Genomic DNA, 24716 nt, shown 5'->3' on the forward strand with positions numbered 1-24716 from the left:
TCCGAGACTCACGCGCACCACTGGAGCCAGGGGGTGTGGCCAACGTGACAAGAGGCGGGGCCTGGGAGGGTCTTGATGACTGGGCGATCAGGCGGTGCTGCGGGCAGCCCGCGACAAGGCCGGGAAGATGGCGGCCTCCTGGAGGCTGGGCTGTGACCCTCGGGTGCTACGCTACCTCTTGGGCTCCGGCGGCTGCCGAAGACTGGGGCTGGTGAGGGGCGCTTCCGGATGGTCTTTCGGTCGCGGAGCTAGTTGGAGATGGCTTCACAGCACGCAGTGGCTGCGGGGTGAGTGGTCGGGGCTCGCTCGGCTTCTCCGTGTAGCTGAGTAATGGGCCTGGGTCAGGGGCTTTTGGATTCAAGGCCCATCTGGGTGTGGAAGTGCCCGCGGCTCCCGGTTCCTAAGGCCTTTTCTCGGGGAGAGGTCCGCTGACTTGGCCTAGTGCATGCATGCCGCGAAGGGTTTTTCTTGGGAGTTGGGAGAACTTGACTCCATTCCTGGGCCCCTGGTTAGTGTGGCTTCTCTGTGACCTTGCCTTGGAATTTGGGTTATTTGTGACGCGCGGAGAGAGGTCCTAAACGCCTTTCTTTCAAGCCACTTCCCAGTCTCAGGTTCCCCTAAAGCTGTCAGGGTGTCGAAGCTTGCTGAGATTCAAAAGCCACTGGTAGCCATTCTTATTCATTCTCTTGGCCCCTCTCTATTGGGAGATCTTTTCTTCCAGGCCTCTCGGGTTGCCCCGCGCGACGACAAGCAAGAGACTTAATTTGTAAATACCTATGACATCACAGACATAGGTCGAGAAGAATGTTTTCAGCAAAACATGCGCTTGAAAGAGTGGAATATTAGGAGGGGAATCATACCAAGAAGTTATTACAGAAAGTAGGCATTAAGTAATGACATTAACAGAATTAACATAATTCCTTTAGTATTTAACAGGAGGTAATATAGTATGCTGGGCATTATTTTTCTTTACATGAGGGTGGGGGGATATGGCTAACATTTTTTGAGTGTGATGTATTACCTGCCAATCATCTGGCACTTCACAGTCTGAATTTTGATATAAAAAATTAGGGGTAGTAGGCAATGCTTACATATTCTGAGCTACCTGAGACTCAGAAAAAAAAAAAAAAAGTTACAGAGTCACACGGTAAGATGAGTACACTGAGATTTTAAGCTTTGGTAATGGGAACAATTTATTTCAGTTTCTTCAGTTGAATATTTCATAAAATACCTCTTGGTGTAGTGGTTTTTTTTAACTGTGTATAGAATTCCCTGTTTTCCCTTTCTCCATTTTGTGAAATATTGAACTTTCCTGTAGCTCCCAGATATTCTGTCTGGGATGGAGCTCAAGTTTTGATATTTTATGGTGGTGTTTGCTGGGCTACACTTTAAGACTCACTACCTTAGAAAATCATGACATAGTAAAATCTCAGTGTTGCAAATAATTTAGGAAGGTATCCTTTTGTTTTCTTTCAAATTTTTATTTAAATTCTAGTTAGTTAATATAAAGTGTAATACTGGTTTCAGGCATAGAATTTCATGATTTATCACTTATATGTAATACCCAGTGCTCCTCATAACAAGCGCCCTCCTTGATGCCCATCACCCGTTTTGCTCATCCCCCACCCTCCTCCCTCCATCAACCCTCAGTTTGTTCTGTATAGTTAAGAGTCTTTTATGATATGCTTCCCCTCTCCCTTTTTTTTCTTCCCATGTGTTCATCTGTTTTGATTCTTAAATTCCACATGAATGAAATCTTACGGTATTTGTCTTTCTCTGACTGACTTAATTTCGCTTAACATAATACTCTCTCGCTCTATCCATGTTGTTGCAAATGGCAAGATTTCATTCTTTTTGAGGGCCGAGTAATATTCCAGTGTGTGTGTGTGTGTGTGTGTGTGTGTGTGTGTGTGTGCACACACACACTTTGTCCATTCATCAGTTGATGGACATTTGGGCTCTTTCCATAATTTGGCTATTGCTGATAATGCTGTGGTAAACATAAGGGTGCATATGCCCCTCCAGATCTGTATTTTTGTATCCTTTCGGTAAATACTTAGTAGTGCAGTTGCTGGATTGTGGGGTAGTTCTATTTTTAACTTTTTGAGGAAACTCCATACTGTTTCTTAACCTTGTTTGGAAAACATTCTTTTTTTGTTGTTGTTTTTTAATGTTTATTTATTTATTTTTGAGAGAGAGAGATAAAGAGCAAGGTCAGGTCAAGAGAGAGGGAGACAGAATCCCAAGCAGGCTGTGTGCTGTCAGCACAGAGGCTGATGCGGGGCTTGAACTCACAAACTGTGAGATCATGACTTGAGCCGAAACCAAGAATTGGACGTTTAACTGACTGAGCCAACCAGGCGCCCCCGAAAACAGGTTCTTTAGAGAATCTTTGAATGCTTTAGACTCTCTCTACAGAAAAAGGAACATAGGTGGTTACAGACAGAAAGGTGCATGCAGTTTCAGGGGTTTTCTTTAGAACCAGTTTAAGGACTTCTGCCTCTGGAAACTCACTTAGGCAGTCCTTATCTGATGCATCATGACATTTTTTTTTAAATTTTTTTTAACATTTATTTATTTTTGAGACAGAGAGAGAGAGAGAGCATGAACAGGGGAGGGTCAGAGAAAGAGGGAGACACAGAATCTGAAACAGGCTCCAGGCTCTGAGCTGTCAGCACAGAGCCCGACGCGGGGCTCGAACCCATGGACCGCGAGATCATGCATGACCTGAGCCGAAGTCGGACGCTTGACCGACTGAGCCACCCAAGCGCCCCAGATGCATCATGACATTTTACCTACTCCCCTGCACACCATGAACAACTTGGCTCACTTGGCCTGAACATCATCTGTAAGAGGGAGATCACTATATCTCATGGAAGCTAAGTTTCCCAGCTCCTCCTTCCTTCATGTATAAGGACTCTGGTGATTATATTGGGCCACCAGGATTCTTTCCCCATCTCAACATGAGCTGTTTAACAACCTTAATTCCTTCTTCAAGCTTAATGCTCCCTTGCCATGTAACATAATGTATTCGCAGGTTCTGGATGTTAGGATGTGGGACATCTTGGAGGAGTGGGGGGTGGGAGGCAGGGTTGTTATTCTGCCTACCTCAGTAGCTCTCAGTGTTGTTGGGCAGCTTTAAGTTATTTGGAAATCTTGGGTTTTTTTATTTTCTAATATACGGAGCTAAAATTTGTCTCGTAACTTTCCACATACAGGTTTTTGTTTGTCGTGGTAAATACAGGTGGTGGTCCTTGAACTATTTATTTTACAAAGCATGAATTACATGGTGTTGGCTTGTTTTTCTCTGAGCTTGTTAGAAATTGTAATTTCATAAAAATAAACAACTATTTGGTAACCTATAGACTATAGGAATTAAGTACACTTACTGAATAATTTCTCTTTTCGTACATCTAATCCAGGATCTTAAACTCTGTCCGTGGGAGTCATACTTGGAGTATTGGTTTCCTTAAATGGTGTTTGTTGGCAACATTTTTATGAGCAATGACATGTGCCCCATGCTTAGTGCCATCTATGAATTAGGAAGTGGACCCTCATCAGCCACCATATCACATCTGCCAGCATCATGATCTTGCACTTCCAGCCTCCAGAACTGTGAGAAATAAATGTTGTTTATAAGCCATCCGCCTCAGGTATTTTATGACAGCTGTCCAAATGGACTAACACACTGGGCAATGAGGTCACTAACTCGGAGCACGTGTTCACAAGAAGGGTACACGATTGAACAAAATTGGGTCTCTTCCAGCAAGAAAGGAGTCGGGGAAGTGGGTTTGAGAAGAACAAGTAGCACTGAGAGCTTACTATGTACCATGCACCCTTGTCAGCACTTTACATGACTTAATTCACTTAATACTCTTAGTGGCTGATGCTGTGCTCTGGTGATAGAACTCCAATTTCAACCCGGCTCTGCCTGACACCAGAACCTGTTTCCTTAACCACAGTCTACCTCAGTGTCAGGTGGTGGCCTGGCCGTAGCCATCAACAGAACGATGTCAGCATGCTGAAGCTGTGTTCACCATGTTTATATTCTGTGTGAACACCTCCACTTTTTTTTTTTTTTAAGTGAAGTGAGACCTATTTTAGTAATATCTACATTGTGAAATAGTATTTCAGTGACAGTCGTGATATCATTTTTTTAGAACAGTTTAACAGTTACAATTCTAGACTGACTGTATAAAGGGTGGCAGAACCCTTTAAGAGTTAGAGTATATGTTAATGTCTTCCTATCTGCAAGTTTCTAATTGATACACAGTTGCCCCTCGAACAACATGGAGGTTAGAAGCATTGACCCCTCCCACCAACGCAGTGGACAATCCATGTATAATTTTGATTGCCCCAAAACTTAAGTACTAATAGCCTGCTGTTGACCAGAAGCCTTACCAATAACATAAACAGTCAATGAACACATATTTTGTGTGTTATACATATCATCAACTGTATTCTTATATACATAACTTTTTCTTAAATGTTTTGGTACTTCTAGGCTATGTGGTTTGTGAGTTCTTTCAAATTGTTGCAGATCTCCAAAAATTTTCCCAATATATTTATTTTTTAAAAATCTGCATGTAAGTGGACCTATAAATTTCAAACTCATGTTGTTCAAGGATCAACTGTCCTCTTGAGTGTGCCTAATTGTTAATGTCTTGACCTTCATTTGCCTTTTACAGCCAATGTGTAAATCCCCAAACTTATGCATGTGTCCATTTTTTTGCTAGACTCTTAAGTAATGATTTCTTTTTGTCCTGTTCCAAGATTGCAAAATAAATGGATTTAGGTAGAATTTTAATTTTATAATTTAATAGCAAGAAGACCAGTATTGCAAACTGAAACCTCTTCTGTCGTATTCAGTTTCTCCCACTCAGAGGAAGTATTTCCATAGCCATGGAGTACCTACAATTCTGGCCAGCTTCCTTACAGATGCACCATTGGATACTAAGTGTATGAAAGAATTAGCAGATTCTGTAAACAAAATGGAGGGAATGGTGATTTTATTTTATTTTATTTTATTTTGTTTTATTTTATTTTATTTATTTTTGTACTTGATAAGCAGTACATTTACTATAGCTAGTGATCTGCTCAATACTTTGCTGCAATCAAGGGCTTTCTTGTATTACATGAAAAATTTTAGGGAAGAATTAAGGTTGGCACATTTCAGGAGAACTTCCTTGGGATTGTACTAGTGCTAGGTTTTAGGGGAGACACAAGTCTGTTTGAAAACTGATAAAAGTTATACCACTTCTTCAGAAAAATGTGTACGTGCAAAATTTTCTATGTAGTTTCAGGAAACTTGTGGATCTCCCTGTAATTTATCTCTAAACACCAGTTAGTCTCCAGCCTATTTCCATAAACATGTCTGTCATTTCCTACAGAAAATAGTGCTATTTTGCAAGGATATTTACCATATCTGAGAACAAGAAGTGAATGTTTTTGTATAGGTGTACCCACTAAATAAATGGCTAGCGAATACATTTATATAAAGCCAGTTATTTGGAAATCTTGGTTCGAACTATTTCTTCAAATAGAGTGACCTCTTCTGCGGGTTGAAATTTTTCTAATTACTTTTTTTTTTTTAATTTTTGTTTTTCAACGTTTTTTATTTATTTTTGGACAGAGAGAGACAGAGCATGAACGGGGGAGGGGCAGAGAGAGAGGGAGACACAGAATCGGAAACAGGCTCCAGGCTCCGAGCCATCAGCCCAGAGCCTGACGCGGGGCTCGAACTCACGGACCGCGAGATCATGACCTGGCTGAAGTCGGACGCTTAACCGACTGCGCCACCCAGGCGCCCCGAAATTTTTCTAATTACTTAAATGCTATTCTCCTAAATCTTCTGTAGGGTCCTGCAGGGAATAGATGGCACCGTAAAAATGGGTAATTTGAGGAGAGTTTACTAGATGACTACTTTTTGTGAATTCCGGGTGTAGAGGTGGTGCTGTGCTGCGGGGCTATTTAGAGCAAGGTGCTGAGTGGCATCATGAAGAGGCATGGGAAGGGGGCAGTTGCTACAGCTGGAAAGGAGGGAACCTGCGGGAGGATCCTGTGATGGAGGTGTGTCCTTCAGTTGAAGGATCTAACCAGCCCAGGTGGCTACACGGGGAGGGAGCTGGGGAAGTAAATACCTTGACCACCCCCCTCTCTGCTCTCCCTTCATCTCCTGCTTCTACTGCCCTGTGGCTGAACCCCGGTGGGTTCAAGGCACAAGGAAGCGTGTTGTTGAGGCACGCACAGTGGTCTGGGGAAAGTTGAGGGGTAGATTCAGAAGGGCAGATGGGAGATCTCTCCCATCCCCTCCTGCCTCACACCCTTCAGTCATCTCACTTTGTACTTTAGGTGAGCACTGAAATACCAAGTACTGTATTGTTTATAAATATGGTGGCTCTCATGCTAAGAGAGGGGAAAAGAGCAAGTATAAGTTCTCTGGGTTGTGTCCTGAGGCCAGTGCCTTGCACAAGAGTAAGCACAGGGTCTGTGTAACTGACCTGATGTTTAGTGGGATTTTTCTGTATACGTTTGAACAACTGGATAGGAATAGAGTCTATATAGTTTATGAGGCTGTTTGGGCACTTTATACAGGTAGAAAGATTTTGTTTTTGGAGCTGTGGCATCTGATTTTGGTTTTTGTTATTTCACTTGTATCACAATTAGAGTCATCCCTGACTCCTTTCGTATGGCACATCTAGTCTATCAGAAATTCCTGTTGGCTCTACCTTTGAGATGTAATCTGACCACTCCTCACCAACTAGCATGGTCTAAGCTACCATGATCTCTGCTCTGGATTATTGCGAGTGTCCCAGTAGGTAGCCCTACCATTACCCTTGGCCCAGTACGGACTGTTCTCCATGCAGCTTTCACAGTGCTTTTAAATTATAAATTAGATCATGCCAGTTCTCTGCTGCAAACCCTCCAAGGCTTCTTATTAAACTCAGTCTGAGATCTGAAGTTCTGACTGTGGTTTACAAGGCCCCCTATGGTAGGAACCCTCCGTTCCCTGACTTCAGCGGACCGCATACCTCCTCACTTTCTCACTCCACTCCCGTGCGCCGGCTTTCTCTGTGTGTTTGGAACATAGCAACAAGCATACTCTGCTCATTCTTTGTGCTTGCTGTTTCCTCTGTTTAGAAGGCTCTTCCATCAGATACTTGCATGGCTTCTTCCATTCAGCTCTGCTCATTTTATCAAAGGAGGCCTCTGATCAACTGATAAAATAGTTCTTCCACTGTCACTGTATTCCCTTACCTGCCTTTCTTTTCTTATTTCTTATCACCACCAGACACGTCATGTTTATTTTCTGTCTCCCCTCTTTAGAATGAAAACTCCATGAAAGCAGGAATTTTTGTCCGTTTTCACTTTTGATATCTCCAGCCCCTAGAAGAACACCTAATACTTGGTAGGCTCTGAATAAATATTTGTTGAATAAACAAGTGAATGAACAAACAGGTGTCCTTGCTTTCTCCTTTCTTCACTCCACTCCTCTGCCATGAAATGATCTTCCAGAAATGCCTCCCATTTCTCTCTACCACTGTTAGAATGGAGGCCAGACATTTGAAGATCTAATGGAAGGTCCTAGGTGCCTTTTCAGTCTCTCAGGCCAAGCGGTCTCAGTGAGTAAAGGAGAACAGGTAACACATTCCTGGGTAGCTTTTTTGGTACTTGAAGCCCCTCTATTTTAATTTTTCTGCAAGATTTATAGTTGCGACCCTGTCAAAGCAACTGTGCAGTGTTATTTTTTTCTGTAAATTGCAGATTTGTGAAGGTCAGCTGTTTATGTGGAACTGCAAACAAGTTCAGTTTTTAGTTGTGGTATTTCTCTTGCTCAAAAATTCTTTCATAGTTTTCCATTGCAGTTTAAATAACGTCAACCCCATTAACGAGGTATTCAAGTTAAGCTATAATAGTGCTGTAACGTACGTTTTTAACTTACATGCCCACTTTTTATGTTCATTCTATTCCACTCTCCAGCCACTCTGAACTGTAATTCCCACCTCCTTCTATGGATGTGATGCTTTCCTCACCTGGAATGTCTGCTCATTTTCTCACTTTGTTTTTTTTTACCTAGCACAAAGTTTTTAAATTAAAAAAAATATATTGTAGTAAAATATACATAAAATTCACCATTTTAATTATTTTTATGCGTTCAGTTCCATGGCATTAAATACGTCCACATTGTTGTGCAACCATCGCCACGGTCTTTATCTCTAGAACTTTTTTCATCTTCCCAAACTGAAACCCTGTGTCCCCTAAGCAAAATCTCCCCTTTCCTTTCTCTCCCCAGGCCCAGGTGACCACCTTCTTTCTATCACTATGAATGTGCCTGTTCAGAGTATCTCATGCAACTGGAATCCTACATCGTTTGTCTTTTTGTATTTAGCTAATAGCATAGTGGCTTCAGGTTTCATCTGTCCTGTTGCCTGTATTCCAATTTCATTCTTTTTTTAAGGTTGAATCATATTTCATTGTAGTTCTATAGCACATTTTGTTTATCCATTCATCTGTCGATGTACATTTGGGTTGTTTTCACCTTTTGGCTGCTGCGAATATTGCTCCTGTGAATATGGGTGTACAATATCTGTTCCAGCCCCTGCTCTCCGTTCTTTTGGGTGTATACCCAAACATAGGAGGCCTGGAGAAAATGGTAATACTTCTGTTTAATTTTTTGAGGAATCCTATGGGTTTCCATAACAGCTGCACTATTTTACTTTCTCCCCAACAGTGCACAAGGATTCTAATTTCTCCACATCTTGCTGACACTTGTTTTCTGGGGGTTTTATTTGTTAGGATGGGGTTTTTGTTTGGTTGGTTTTTTTTTTTTTTTTTTTTTTGGTTTTGGTTTTGATTTTTTTGTTAATAGCCATAGCAGATTTTTTTTTTTCCTTTCTTGATCAGCCCAAGTCTCAGCTTTCATTGCTCTTTAGTACTCTTAGAGCATTTTTATCTACTACCCTCTAGTACTTGTGTATATATCTTGACTTCCCATTTAAACTGTAATCCTTTGGAGGTCAAGATTCTGGTCTTATATTGGTCTAGGACTAGGATAATGGGAGCTCAGGAGGCATTTACTGAGAGCCTGATTTGCTCCTTAGCTTTGGTAGTGAATGTTATGACAGCACCACTGAAGATCAAACATTTGCTGATGATTTTTTAAAAATGGTCATTTATTTATTTTGAGAGAGAGAGAGAGCACAAGCCGGGGACAGGGGCAGAGAAAAGGAGAGAGACAATCCCAAGCAAGCTCTGCACTGTCAGCACAGAGCTGGACACGGGGGTCAAACCCAGGAACCATGAGATCATGACCTGAGCAGAGATCAAGAGCTTAACCGACCGAGCCACCCAGGTGCCCCCACATTTACTATTGATTTTAATGAGAATTTGGTTTTCAAACGTACACTACAGTTAAAATAGAGATCAAGAGCTAGTGTATTGTAGCTGTGAGAATGAGGCCAGGTTAGGTGAAGGAGAGAGTAGAAAGGAAACCTTCGTGTTTAGGGTTGAGATGTGAGAGGAACAGTGTATCTATTTTTCGTTACTTGAAGAAGGAATTGTAATGCATGATATGGTAATACATATGGCCAACTCCGGATGTGTGCGAGTTCACCCTCTTAACCGTTTCTGTGCTACCTGTCAGTAATAATTAGCTAACGTTTTTGAGACTGACTGGCTGTTTGCCAGCCCCACCCCCACCCATGAAGACTTTGCACGTGTTAACCTTATTTAGTCCTTACAAACTGTTCTACAGAAGAGGCAACTGAGGCACAGAAGGAGTAGGTGACTTGTAAGTGGTGGATCTATACTAAACCTAGGCGGTTTGGTTCCAGCGCCTGTGCTCTAAATCACTATGGTATGCTGCTGCCGCTTGTTAGGATTTTTATAAAATTAACTAAACATCTTTATTCAATGATAAAATATTTACTTTAACACAGTAATACATGCATATAGTTTAAACAGTCAGATAGTACTGAAAGGTTATAACAATGCAGCAGATCCCCCCATCTCTCCCTGCTTTCCCAGTCTTCTTTCTTATAAGCAACAGGTTTTGTCTCTTTGTTCCAGCGTTTGTTTGTCTCCCTGTTTCTGTTTTACATATTACCTGTGGGTGAGTGCTGGTCAGTGCCATCCCCTAGGTTTTCCCTCTCTTGTTCCTCCAGTGTAGTTACTTTGCAATTCTTGGTTAAATCCGCATTCAGTGTTTACACTGAATACATCTTGAGATTGTCCTGTATTGTCCCAAATTATCATTGTTACCTTTCTTACTGTTGGCTTTTCCTGTATTGTTGCCTTAAAATTTTTTCTTTAGTTTTCTCTGATAACTACTGCTGATTCATCCCGCAGTATCTAATAGCTTCTCAGCACAGCTTGCCGTATTGTCAGTCACATCAGATAATCTGCTAATTTCTTTATACACTTCCTGTATACCCCCACATGTGTAAGTTGATCCTTCATTCTAAAGGTCTTCTCTTTTGCCTTCTCCAGAGAAACAATCTCCAGTGTCCCAGTCTTCTGTTGAATGAGGAAGGGTTGTTACCCAGCACTGGACTGCAGGAGGGGATCCAGTTAGCATTCAGATAGCATTCCCCAGTTCCTCGTACAGCTGGTTCCTGGGCGTTTGGGCAATTCTGTTGCATGAACGGGCAATTCTGTTGCATGAACTGCTGGCTTAGGATTCAGCTTACTGGAATCTCTTTGGACAACAATTACTCATCTCTTTACTTTTCTGCCTCCAAATGTGTGTGCTGTTACTCCTCCTTTTTGCCCTGTCCTTGTGGGGTTTATCTAAAAATAACCAAACAAAAGTACTTTTTTGTTTGTTTGTTTTGTTTTCTCAGTGTTAGATCTAAGTTTTGGGCACAGAGTGAAATTGGATAAACTTACTAGAGAAAACTAGTAAAATGTAGATTATAAGAAACAAAAGAAATAAAAAGCACGTATATACCATCACCAGCCAGAGAACCATTGGTGCCATTTTGGAGCACATCCTTCAGTCCGTGTGTGTACAAGCGAAGCAGGTGGGAAATGGATGATGCCGCATATGCTGTTTGTGGGCCATCTTTTACCACGGCAGGACCTGTAAATGCCATTTTCACAAACTATTACGTATACATTTTCTGTTGTCCATTGACATTTTCAATTTATTCTTACACTGGTACTACACCTAAATCACTGTTTGAATAAAGAAGACTTCTACGACAAGTACTCATTTTTAAGAAAATTTGCTTTAGTTACTTCATTCTGTGTTATCTCATGCAGCCTGCAGGTGGCACAATTGTTTTATTTTTAACAGAAATTCTAAAGGTTAATTATATGTAGTGAGCTCTTGCATTGGAAAGAGAGGCGCTTAAATGAGCAACATCTCTTCCTATTAGAGAAGAAGCAAATTAGTGTTAAGAACAGGGAGGCGCACTAAGAAAGTATTGAATTATTTATTTCTTCATTTGCTCTATCTTCACGATTTTTTGTGTATTTGCATAATAGTCCCTTAAATGGACCAGAGCCTGATGCTCAAGCAATATTCATATGTAAACTGCTGAATTTCCTTAATTTCCTTCGTCAGAGTGATAGGGCTTAGATCTGCTTCATATTAACCACAAAGCAATCTGTTCTGCTTTTATATTTTAAGAGTTTGCATATATTATTATTATTTTTTTAATCTGGAGATCTTTTGGAGTTGATGTATATATCATCAATTTAAAGCTTTGATATAATTACTGAAGTATGAATGTTTTGTTCTTAGGATAAAAGAAGTTCTTTAGGGAACCAGAAGTAGAAGTAGATTAGTGTAACTTATTTGAAGTTGAAGACAATTACTCTGCAGAAAGATTGAAAGACCAGATTTGAAGAAATATAGGAATTACTTAGAGAAACTGCTGTAAAATTCAGTGATTGATAGATTGCTGTGTGCCTGATAACGACATGGAAGGCAGCAATATACTAAACAAAAAAGGTTAATTATGTCATTCTATTAAAGAAAACAAAAGATTAGAATAGTTCTAGTGAGGGGGACCTGGGTGGCTCAGTCGGTTAAGCATCTGACTTCGGCTCAGGTCATGATCTCGTGGTTCGTGGGTTCGAGCCCCGCGTCGGGCTCTGTGCTGACAGCTCAGAGCCTGGAGCCTGCTTTAGATTCTGTCTCCCCGTCTCTCGGCCCCTCCCATGCTCACTCTCTGTCTCTCAATAATAAACATTAAAACAAAATAGTTCTAGTGATTTTTGAGGTTCCACTTTTTAAAATCATTATGTTTTAAATATAAACTGGAAATGTACATTGCCACGGTCCTCTTTTTTTAATTACAGAAGGACTTCACAAGCTATTAGCTATAATTTGTTAGTTTGATACAAAGGAATAAAATGTTAACACTAAAATGACTACCAGAGAGTTAAACTCTAACAAAAATTTGTGTGTATTTTTGAGTATTAATTGAAATAACTGGTAGGACCAGTGGAGAATAAAACACATTTCCTTTATTCTTATTCATAGTTGTGCCCAGTTATTAGGAAATGTAATCTCATTTCGAGGCCTCCTCAGTTCGACAGGAAAAAGGTAGAACAGACTGCTTACTGGAATGGAAAGAGAAACTATATTTAATTTCTAATGAAAGTAAAAATATTAGGTATAGGCCAAAATTCCAAGAAGTCTAGAAAAGCCCATACTATCTGAATAGAATTGATGACAGCCATAAAGGGCAGGTATTAATTATGTGCAGCCTGTCATTCAAAGATGATATGATTGCATACTTGCTTCATCACTGGAAAAAATACATATGGAAAAGGTATGTATAATGTTCCAGTCGAAAGAGGACACACTAGAATGAAATACGTACCATTATTAGTAAATTAATGTTTATGTTTTGACGTAGTTTTCTGGCATGAGAATCTGAGGGTAGATTGGCTAGATTAATCAGAAAATACATTGCACATTTTACTTTCTTTAGTAAGCTGGTGTAATCAATCAAGAGATAGTACCAAATATGAGACATGTCCAAAATGTCTTTCTTTGTCTTTTATCACCTTCACTTCAGAGCAAAGGTAGTGATCTATTATAGAATTGTTATATTTTATTGTCATTATTCAGAGAAGCAATTTCAATTCATCCTTGAAGGGTGGCTGTGTGAGGAATGATTATGTTCTTTTTATTTTTAAAATATGAAAATGTTTGAGTTCCTGATGTGGTAATTTGGAAAATAATACTTAATAAATACAAAAGTTTCGTAATATAGTCCTTAACGTCAGGAATAATGGAAATGTGAAGGTCTCGTAGGTGTGAGATTATGATAGGAGTTAGAATCATAAAATAAATATGAATTGTGACATGGTAACTAGAACGAAGGTATAAAAATATTGAAGTGAGATTTTGTTTTGGAAGACTTGATTTAGGGTTTGTCATAAATTAGAATCTGGACGTAGAATCACTGAAGTCCATTTATATTGCTGCTCTGAAGTGGAATCTATTTGCTATAAATTTAATATGTATGTGATTATGAATAATTCTGTCTCATAACACCAGCCTGTATTAGGACTTTTTTTAAAGCTGTGTTTTTCAAGAAGAGGCTGACCTCTTATCGTCATGCTATTAGAAGGTAATTTTTTTTTTCAAACCCCCTTTGTCACTATGAACTTAAAAAAATTAAATGCTGAGGCTTGGACTTGCTTAACTTTGTGAAGGCAAATGTTTTTGTTTTCTAAATCAAGCCATGAAAAATATGCAAAAGGCATACACAACATAACGTAGGGAATTAGAAAGCTCATTTTATTGTTTCCAAATGTGGTTAGTTTGTCAAGCGTTGAGCACTTTTTAAGAATTCTTCCAATTAAGCATAGGCTTGTTAAGGGTTCGGGTGTGGAGGTGCATCACTAATGTTAAGTTTGCCTGTGCGTGTTGTGCTTTCCCTAAATGCACTTCCCCGAATTCTAATTTACTTCAGAATTTAGTACTCTGGTGTTTATAGACAACAGTGCACTGGGGTTGTACATAGTAGTTTGCGTTCTTTTCTACCCATTCAGTATCTTAATGTGCCTTTTTTAGTCCATGAGGACTAAAAAATTTCTTTTCACTAAAGAAAAAATGCAAAGATTTTTATAAGCTGTGTTACATTCATGGTTTGCATTTCAACTAAACCTAGCTTGGAAGTTAAATGAAACCATTTTTCAGTGGAAGTTCTCGAAAGACATAATGCACAGGAGTTGATGGCTTGTGTTCGTTCGCCAGTCTCTTCTGAGATAACTGTGTTTTAACAATAAATCAGATGTTAATAAGAAATAAGTGACTTAATAATAAGTCAATTATTAATAAATAATAAATGAGGATTTATCAGGAGTTAGGAAAGTCATTGTGACTATTTTTACTCCGTTATTTTCAAGGTACAATGCACTTAATGATTACTTGTTTTCTGCTACATTCAGAATATTCATTGTCGATACGAAAAGTGGTTTCTCAATGCCCGAATTCTTTAAGCCTAAGGTAGGGAAAGGGCTTATTGGGATATTTGACTGAAGATATGAAGAATGTTCACATGGACTTGCAGTGTCTGATTTGCTGTGTTTGAATTTCTGGGTGAAGAGACAGTGATTAATTAATGATCTATATTTGTAAGGATCATCAATTAATGATGAGAGGTAGTACCATGTAGTAGAGGATAGCCTTGAGGTTTAGGCAGGAAGAATTCGAATCCCTTAATCAATGGGTTATAGTTTTCTCATTGATGAAATGGGCATATTGACTTAGAGTTTGGTTTGGATTCCACCATTGTTGGGGTATAAGGAGTGATAATTCTACTTTTCTGTCCTTAGAGTTTGGTGCCCAGTGAGAGAGAGGCAAAAAAGTCAGATGGGGATCAAAGTAACAGTTTTAATGCTGGCGGTTTTGTTGTATTGGAGAATGTGACTTAGATCTGTGGCCCTCTACAGTTAGGCTTCTCAATATCACCCCATATTTTTTCTTAATTTTTTTGGATGTTTTATTTACTTTTGAGACAGAGAGAGACAGAGCATGAGCAGGGGAGGGGCAGAGAGAGAGACACACACAGAATCCGAAGCAGGCTCCAGGCTCTGAGCTGACGGCACAGAGCCCGACGCCGAAGTCGGAAGCTTAACCGACTGAGCCACCCAGTCGCCCCAGTATCACCCCATATTTAGACTTTGGGCTTTCGTTTGAGGAGAGTTCAAACACACAAACACGCATACCTGAATTGCTTCCTCACACCCAGTGGACCCTGATGGCAGAAACAGAGGGAGGCCTGCTCTCTGTCTTTGAAAGGCATGTGCATTTATGCCTAGCCCAGGAAAGCACTGAAAGAAAAATGCAAGTTCCCTAAGGAAGGCAATTCTTAGGTAAAATGAGGAAGAAGCTGAGGCAGGTATGTGGGCTTGGTGGAGAGAGGACAGAAACTTCCCTCCAAATGGTTCAGAGATGGAACTCCTTTACCATGAAGCTATAGGAACTTTCCCCTTGAAGTCACAGTAAATTATTAGTTTCCCAAAGGATATATTTAACCTCCTTTAACATTAGTGTTCAGTTCCCTTGCTTTTAACCCTAAAACATCAATGGGGGGGGGGGGAAGAAGAAGCCCTTTTCTGTGCTCTTTCTCATTTGAAATATTACATGTGCTATATAGTGTTTTGCTTTTTTGGGTCAGATAGTTGAATAATCTGAGGATAGAATAGGTTCTGTGGAAGGTTTCAGGGAATGTAATTTCTTACCATGGCTACTGCTGATAGCTGGAATATGCTGTTAACTGTTTTATTGGTATAAACTTTATGTGAACTTAATGTGCCGACTGTGTGCTCTTTGAGTGTAGTCCTGGACACTGGACAACTATTGGAAAAGCACATCTGGACAAATATAGAGACTGTGAGACTGTGTCCCTTTTAGACTGCGAAGCTGTGCTTCACTGAATGGTGTACCTTTTGGGGTCCCTAGTTAAATTGTGGTGGGGAACACAATCTGAGGTCGATTTAACCATGGAGGTTCGCTTGCCTGGTCATCTTTGACAAGGCAAGTCTTGACTTTAGTGCTTACCAGTAAGAACCTTTGATTCTTGAATAGTGTGATAGGAGAGGGAACTAAAAAAGACAATCAGTTTCTTTAAGTCTAATCTTGATTACTTTGTTGTAGGTTATGAGAACCCTAGTTTTTTTTCTTTTTTTCTTTTTTTTTTGTTATTTATCTTTTCCTTTGATCATTTTACTTGTAAATATACATACATATATATGTACATGTGTATGTATATACATATATATATATATATATATATATATGTATGTTGCGGTAACAAACATGAAGGAGAAGGAGATGAAACATAAATCAACTTTTTTTTTTTTTTTAATCTTGTAAGCATCTGGTTTGAAAATACACAGAGAGGACTAGGGAACTATGAAAAACGAGTTGAAATATTCTGTAAGAGTGTTATTTAAAAAAATACATAAGAATTTTATGTTTTCATGCCATTTACTGGACCCTGAATTTGACCACTTGGGAGTCTTAAGTTTTGGAATATTTTCCTCAAATTGAATTTGATTTTAGAGTACTTGGCCTTTTTATTGATGCCTCGTGAGGGTGCATTCTTTTTTCGTGACTAATCTTTCTTTTTTTTTTTTTTATTTTTCAAAATGTTTATTTTTGAGAGAGGGAGAGGCAGAGCATGAGTGGGGGAGGAGCAGAGAGAGAGAGAGGGAGACACAGAATCTGAAATAGGCTCCAGGCTCTGAGCTGCCAGCACAGAGCCTGACGCAGGGCTTGAACTCGGGAACAGCGAGATCATGATCTGAGCCGAAGTCAGATGCTTAACTTACTGAGCCACCCAGGCACCCCATCTAATATTTCTGTTTTTAAATTCCAGTTGATCCCATTAAGATACTGATGCCATCGCTGTCTCCTACAATGGAAGAAGGAAATATTGTGAAATGGCTAAAAAAGGAAGGTAAGCGAGTACTCCACTAATGCCTTGTGTTATTTCCTCATTTGGGGTTCTTTTCCAATCAGTTGTGTTATACAATACATGAATTAAATCATGTCCTCCGCTCATTAATCTAAGTGTTTTTAGATAAAATTTTCCCATGGCAATATAATGTAGCAAAGGTTTTCTGATTCAGCCTGTATCTTTTCACAAGCAGAGAATGGCAAAATATTTTGGGGTTTTTGTTGTGTTTCAGTCCTTATACTTAGTTTTTAGTTTCAGCATCATAAATTTGTTGATCTCCTTATGTTAATCTGTGGCTTTATGATGATTCTGTGTATGTGTGTGTGTTTTTCCTGAAGCTAAGCAAGTTGATTATGAATGTCATTGGCAAGAACAAATAAGTAAGGATAATAAAGAAAGCTCCCAAAAGAAGAGAGTGGAGAAGGAGTCTAGCCCTGCTAGATAGTAAGTGTGTTATTATGCCTCTGTCATGCAGGGACATGGGGACAATTACTGTGAAGGCATCTCGAGAAGGAGACTTTATTTTTCTGGTGGCTGCTTTCTTTTCCTTTTTTTGGCCCTCTGGCCGCTGCCATGTGTGATGGTAGAAAACCTGCGCCCACGCGGGTATTGACTGGGGGACAGCTTCTTTCAGCCATCTTTCCCTGTGCTTTACTCGGTCTGCAATACGTTAAAGTTTTGTGGAGGAAAGAGGATGCGTCTCCAGTCCCTATTAGAGGTTGTTAGAGAAACGGACCAGATGAATTCCCCGTAGCCATTACTATGCTTCAGCTTGAGAAATAGTGAACCAAATGTTAAAAACAGAAAGAGGGGAGCAGAATGGATGACATGGCTTGGGATGCTATGTCTGATTCCAGAGACTGGCCCTGGCAAGGACTTCTAGGATGTCTGTATGTGACTCAGTGGGCACAGATGTCATCCAGGCAAATGCTGGTATTGAGTGGTCTAGTCTGGTGCTTATAAAATGGCACTGAGAGAATTTAGGTGGTAGGCAGGAATTCAGAGTGTGACAGTTAAGCTATGATTCCAGGACACTCCTGGTGTCACTTTTGTAAGTGATGACAGTTTCGGGGATTGGGAAGAAGGCTACAAGTATTCACTTCTGAAACATAGCCAAATTGGCTTGAGAGTTTTGAGAGAAAGCCCCCTTTCTTTGAGGGAGACTAGGAGTGCTAGGAAAGGCAATACGATAGGTTACAGAATGGACCTCACGGCAGGAGCTTGGGACTATGGTTTGGGCCAATATGGAGGCTAGGAGGTATGGTATGTTGAGGCTACCCAGATGACCATGACTGGTCTTGGCCGCGCTAGAGACCATGCTTGGTTGGAAGCATTACTTAATTCCGTTCCTTAGTGGGGAATATGTCTGCATTTTGATACTTCTCCTTCCCCCGTTATGACTAGCATAGTAATTGGAACACACCTGCCAGTACGGTAAGTGGTTGATCAGTAAGTGTATTAGCAGAGGGAAGAGTAAGCTAAAAGCAGGCGGTGTGTCAGGGATATAAGAGAGCTTTGCAGATGAGGTACTATTTGCCTTGGTCCTTATAGAATATTGGGGTTTTATTTAAAAAAGACAGAAATAGGGGCGCCCCGGTGGCTCAGTCGGTTAAGTGTCCGACTTCGGCTCAGGTCATGATCTCACGGTTTGTGGGTTCGAGCCCCGTGTCAGACTCTGTGGTGTCTGTTTGGAGCCTGGAGCCTGGAGCCTGCTTCAGATTCTGTCTCCCTCTGTCTCTGCCTCTCCCCTGCTCATGCTCTGTCTCTCTCTGTCTCAAAAAAATAAATAAAAACATTAAAAAATAATAAAAAAATTTAAAAAACAGAAATAAACACAAAAGTGAGGAAGGACGTGGGTAATGTAAATGATTTGGCAAGACCTTGGAAGTGAGATATCACGACATATATTTTGGCAACAGCAGATAGCTCAGGCTGCATTAAGGGTGCCGCATGTGTGCGGTCAGATAGGTTATCGGAAGGAACATCGATACCAATCGTCAGTTTGTCAGTCTGGGAGGGTCCCTATCCTAAAGCCAAGGTATCCACACTTAGGGTTATTTTATAGGAAGTGGTTTCTGTGTGCTTTTTTGAGCCTTGTTAGTAGCATTACACTGAACGGAGCGGGTCCTCACAGCGCTCTGGTATCAAGAGCAAACTATAGGTGATTTAAGAGCCCTCTTTGCCTGCTCACACTTGAAAAGTCAACCCTGAGGACTTTCGGTCAGTATGACTATCTAAAGAGATGGGGTAGGGCCTCTGCTCACTACTGGATAAAAAACTATAAAACAAATTTCTTAATGGTAAGTAGCGCTTAAATACAAGAAAAGGGAGTCATCAAATGCCCGCAGCATCTGTAGTGGTCGGTGGGAGTTGAAGCCATGTGCCCCACTTGGCCTGAGCTGGAAGAAGAATAAATGAGAGTGGGAACAGGTGTTTTTGAGCGGGGAGGAGGGAAGGAAGAGAAATCAAGAATTAGGTTTAGGCTTCGACGTGGTAAATTTGAGATGCTTATTAGACATTCAAGCAAAGATGTTGAATGGACAACTGGTTGTACGATTTGAAGTTCATGAGTGAAGTCATCAGCATATGGATGGAATTTAATGCCATATGATAACAGGCAAATTCATTTGTTTGACTTGATATGGAATAAGAATGCCTACTCCCTTGAAAATTTGCTCTCATAGGCATGTCCTCATGAGGCTTTGAGGTTCACATTTATAGTACTTGCATTTTCTGGAACTCACAGGCAGAGGTAAAGTGGTTCTGGGCTGATAATCTTCCTGGGTTACCTGGCAGAAGCCATTATTCTGGAAGGACACAGCCTCCAATCCAAGCCATACAAGATTCCCAGATAAAGTCCCACTTACGAAGAGTTGACAGTCTCAAATTTAATATTGTACATGGAAGCAGTCTTTTAGGAGCAAGGGTCATGAGGCATAACAAGTCTCAGGACTAGATCTCCAAGGACTTAAGTTAATTGGAATTATTAGATACATAGAGATGTATGTTTGAAATGACTAAACATGTAAGAGAAGGAGTTGAAAATATGAAAAGAGACACTCTGCAGAATGTCTAGGCAGATTTGGAAAGGACAAACAGAACTTCTAAGAATGAAAAATATTGTCTCTAAAATTAGAAGAGAAAAACTCAAGGTTGGGTTGAAGTGTGACTGAGCAAAGAATTAGTGAACAGAAGTCTATCCTGAGAAGATTAGCTTACATGCAGCCCAGAGACATAAAGCAGTAGAAAATATGAACAAGACATTGAGACATGGGGAATAAGATGAAAATCATCCAGTAATCCAATAGCAGGAATTCTAGAAGGAGAAAAGAGAGAATGTAATTTTCAAGGCAAAAGTAGCAGAGAATTTTCTAGAATTTGAGAAGGACATCTATCACTAAATGAGCCAGTGCTTCATTAAGAAGCACTCTGAGCAGTTGGCTCTGCGTGGCTGCTATCTTTTAAAATAATTATCAGTATCTAAGAAAGCTTCACCTTTATAAATAATGGAATCAATTGGAATCTATTTTTAGGTTTCTTGTTCCTGATGAATTACAGAGCTTTGGCTATTTCCACATTCAATATGACAGAGTGTTGGTGTCATTACATAATGATTCAGACACAGAACAGCCTTTTAGGGTTATTATAAAAAGATTAAATTTCCTCACATTTTGAGGCAACTAGATAAGAAGGATTCTTTGGAGCACATTTGTCTTTCAGACTTCTAGCTCACTGGCAATCTGGTAAGTTATTCACATCCATTAGAATATGGAGAGTATGATGAAGAGCCAGGAGACATATGGTCTCATCATTCTGTTCTTTTTTCCTTTTGATTTTACAATGTGCCGTTTTCACATAGGAAGAGCCAGGATATGCTTTAAGCCCCTGGAGCATGTTTCCCTGAAAGTTGCTCTTAAAATTGTGTTCCGCCAACTGAAGAGAAATGTTTGTTTACTGATAGACTATAAATAATTGAGAGTAATCTTAATCTTTGGTCCAAAGATTCAGTAATTCGCTGTCTTCTTTTTTTTAAGTTCCATGTTTATGATTTAATTGTGATCTTTTGAGCATAACTTAAAACTTCATTAATGTTTATGTACTGTACACATGTGACTGTATTTCTAAGTATGTTTGGTGCTCGATACATTTATAATCACTTGGTTCAGTCATTCTGTATTAAAAACATATTCATGCATAAAACTATACCATTTTTTCATATTAGCTGTGTTTTAAAAAAATTATCTTGAGATCTTTTTAATGCATGATCAGTGTTATTTAAAACAATGAGTTTAGACCTTCAGACATGAAGAGGACTGAATGTTTTTTCATAGAAAAGAATAGTGTTTTGTCTAATTATAAATCTAGTTTATTTTTAAGCAAAGACTAATGATCTGATGACCTTTAATGGATAGTAGTTTGGTCTTACAAACCTATAATGTTTCTCTGAGACTGTAATTCACAACTATTATTACTAATGTCATGGGGGTGTGTGATGGGTGTGTGGGGGTGTGTTTAAACTAAGGCAGTGGGAAGAACTCTGGTCTGGGAATCACAGTTTGTCCTTTGGGGTTCCCACTCTAGCATGAAAATATCTGGGGGCGAGTTGAAGTAGTTGAAATCTAAGGAGTATCTCTAGCTTTAGAATTCTGTAATTCAATTTCATTTCGTTTTGTTGATGGATGTCTTGGAAATACTCAATAGCACATACATTTTTCCCATTGTTGATTGTTAGTTAGCAAAGCAGTTTCATAATGAGTATTAGAGTACTTAGTTTTAGTCTGGGATTATGTAAAGAGTATGCACTGTAAAATTGGTAGAGAAGACACTTCAAAAGTGACAGGTAACACGTACAACGTCAGAATCTCTTGAAAGGTGAACTGAGCTGTAATTCCCCATCTATTTTACAGGTTTGTTACTCAGAAAAATGTGCTTCAGATATTTTCAGTTTAATTAACATGGATATAACTTATTTTTTAATCAATTGGAATCAAATCTGTTAGAATAACAAAAGCAAGAAAATATTCTCACCCCCCCCCCCTTTTGTGAGCGCATATTTGAGGGTGTGAAAGACATTGTTTTCTTTCTTGAGATATTTCAGAGTATGAACTGTCTCATGAAACACTGTAGAACAAAACTTGGTTGAGGTAGTAGTAACATGAAGTACTTCCTGAGCCACAGTGTCTGGAACATAGCGTGTGCCTCATCAGTGATGTCTCCTGCTGCCCCTCTTCATGTTATCCCTCAGAGACTGGCATTTCATGTGGACATTCCTGGGGATTACGACTATCTCAAATAGCTTTTATCTCACTAATGCAGAGTATAAAATTCCGAAGTGAAACTGTTTTTGAAGGGGTTGATGACTGTTTGAAGTGTTATCACTAGGGCCCATTGCAGAGTTACACGGGTCTCTGGCTTCTGTACAAGAGCTCTGGTGTCTGTTATTTTTGGGAATTTGTATCCATGTTTGTGGTGCTAAAATGAAAAACTTTTGAAACATGCATTTCACAAATAGCTTCACCATTTTTTTCCAGGATACGACTATTTTAACAGCTCTATTGAGGCATGATTTACACACCATAGATTTCACCTATTTCAAGTGCACAGTTCCATAATTTTTACTAAGTAGAAAGACGTGTGTGACCTCGCCAAAATCCAGTTTCAGAACATTTTTGTCACCCAAAAGATCCCTGGTGCCTGACTGCGTTCACTTCTTGCTTCCATCCCTAGTGTGATCTGCTTTCTGGCTCTAAAATTTTGCCTTTCCTGAGCATTTCCTGTAGTAGAATCCTGTAATGTGTCATCTGTCTTTTGTGACTGGTTTCTTCCATTTAGCATGATTTTGAGGTTCGTTCATGTTGTAGGCCGTTCCTTCCTTTTATTGCTGAACAGCATTCCGTCAGCACACTTTTTTACATTTATTGTTAATATTTCTGTTATGTCAGAATTTTAGAATTGGGGGGGTGCCCTTACTGATTACCGCTTTGTTTAATAGAATTTTCTGTGGTGATGGAAATGTTATGTATCTGCACTGCCCCATATAGTGAGTGACCCCTAGGCACATGTGTGTTGAGCACTTGAAATGGGCCATGTAATAAGACGTAAGAGGTCAGAAGGATGTGAAGGTTAATTTTGCCCAGACGTTTCCTTCTCTAACTGCTACTCACGCCTTTAGCCTTCAGGGCAGGACCTCCTCTGTTGGCCTAGGAGCCCAGCTGCCTGGGGTCTTTGGTCATACAAATGTCTTTTTGGGTGTAATGAAGTGGAAAGGGTTGGCAACCTCTTGAGTAGGGCCCCCTCCTCTGTCTTCACACGCTGCTGGAAACACTGATTGGATGGGATTGGCAAGGCCTGTTTGTTTGTACTCTTCAGTCAAATTAGGAACTTCTTGAAGCAGGTCTGTCTCATTTTATTATTATTATTTTTTACCATACAGTCTTGTATGTCATTTACATAGGGGCAGCTTGTAAGTATTTGTCGTGTAAACAATTGAATTATTTTGTTTCTAATCAGAGCTGCCATTCTGTTTCAACTTAGCACTAAAAAGAGGGGTTTTTCTTTAATGTCCATATAGGTGTGATTTACTTGGTCTTACAGATAAAATCTAGCTCTCCCCCACCACCACCACTATATACCCCTTTTAAATAAAGACTCGTATTGCTAATTTGTGGCAGGACAGAATTCTTTTGTTAAAGCCAGAGGATGTGTTTAGTTCATAAATATCACCATTGTGTTTGATCGAGACTCTACTTTATGCCCAGAATTTAAAAAGGGAAAGGGGAGCCTCTCTATTCTGCAGTCCTCCGCTCCGGCAGCCGCCCATCTGGACAAAGGAATGGACGATGATGCTGGCTTCGGTGCTGGGGAGCGGCCCCCGGGCGGGCCTCTGCTCTGGCCCCTCCTGGGGCCCGCACTCTCGCTCCGGGCCCGCTCCACCTCGGCTGCTGACGTGCACCACAAGGAGATGGGGCAGGGACACACAGGAACACTGCAGAACCACCATCTCCTGCAACCTGGCTGCTGAGGAGCTGTCTGTCACCTCACACCATCCATGATGCTCTGTCCTGGCCTCTCAGCCTTCCCCTCTAGAATACAAGCTCTTTGTGGACAGAACCATGTCTTATTGTTGCGTTTCTACCCAGTGCTTAGTATAATGCCTTGTATACTGATGTTTGTTGAATGATCTGTTTGGAATGACAGAGTATAGGCTAGGGAGTGAGGAGGAGTCCTGGTTCTTAATGGTTCTCAATAACATACCTAACGTTTTTATCTAAACGTGTTGTGAAGTGTTATTTGAAGATGTATTTGAAGCGTTAACCTAACATTTCCAGTTCCATGATCTTTTTTTTAAACCAGCTACATATTCAAAACAAAACCATCCTGAGAGTCAGAGAGATTAAGTAGTTTGGTCAAGATTACTCATTAAGTGTCAGAGCTTGGAATCAAACCTGTGTCTGAGTTGGAAAAGTTCCTTGTAACTACTCTGCTTTGCAGCTTTTCTCAATTGTAGCACTAAATTGTTGATCAGGGCCCAAACGGAGGATACTTCGAATCATCATGGCTCGTTATTAGTCTCAAAATATTTTTCTGGCATTTACATTATGTTTGATTATTGATTAACTCAAAGCTTAGCTTCATAAAATGAGGGGTAATGTGCCCTCATGTAATAATATGATGTTTTAAACTTTGCTGTGGTCTCTGAGGAAAGTTCGCCACATAACGAATCGATCCTTTTCTGTTTCTTTCTATTTTCTCTCTCTTGGCATTCTCATACAGCTAATATATATGTCT

At 40.0% G+C, this 24716-nt stretch overlaps 1 protein-coding gene and 1 long non-coding RNA gene across 3 annotated transcripts in view; both read left to right on the forward strand.

The window, feature by feature from the left end:
* The first annotated feature begins 26 nt into the window (after positions 1 to 26).
* Positions 27 to 24716, forward strand: part of PDHX (pyruvate dehydrogenase complex component X) — a 72819-nt gene continuing 48129 nt past the window's right edge. For both annotated transcript variants that reach the window (XM_058688612.1, XM_058688613.1), the window contains exons 1-2: positions 27 to 287; positions 16848 to 16928. In XM_058688612.1, the coding sequence (XP_058544595.1) occupies positions 128 to 287; positions 16848 to 16928 (241 nt within the window). In that variant the 5' untranslated portion in view covers positions 27 to 127. The remainder of the gene's footprint in view (positions 288 to 16847; positions 16929 to 24716) is intronic.
* Positions 635 to 3643, forward strand: LOC131487696 (uncharacterized). Its single transcript, XR_009249893.1, has 2 exons — positions 635 to 879; positions 3423 to 3643. It is a non-coding gene; the product is annotated as an uncharacterized LOC131487696 (long non-coding RNA).

This window comes from Neofelis nebulosa, chromosome 10 (genome assembly GCF_028018385.1).
Source record: "Neofelis nebulosa isolate mNeoNeb1 chromosome 10, mNeoNeb1.pri, whole genome shotgun sequence".
Taxonomy (NCBI): Eukaryota; Metazoa; Chordata; class Mammalia; order Carnivora; family Felidae; genus Neofelis; species Neofelis nebulosa.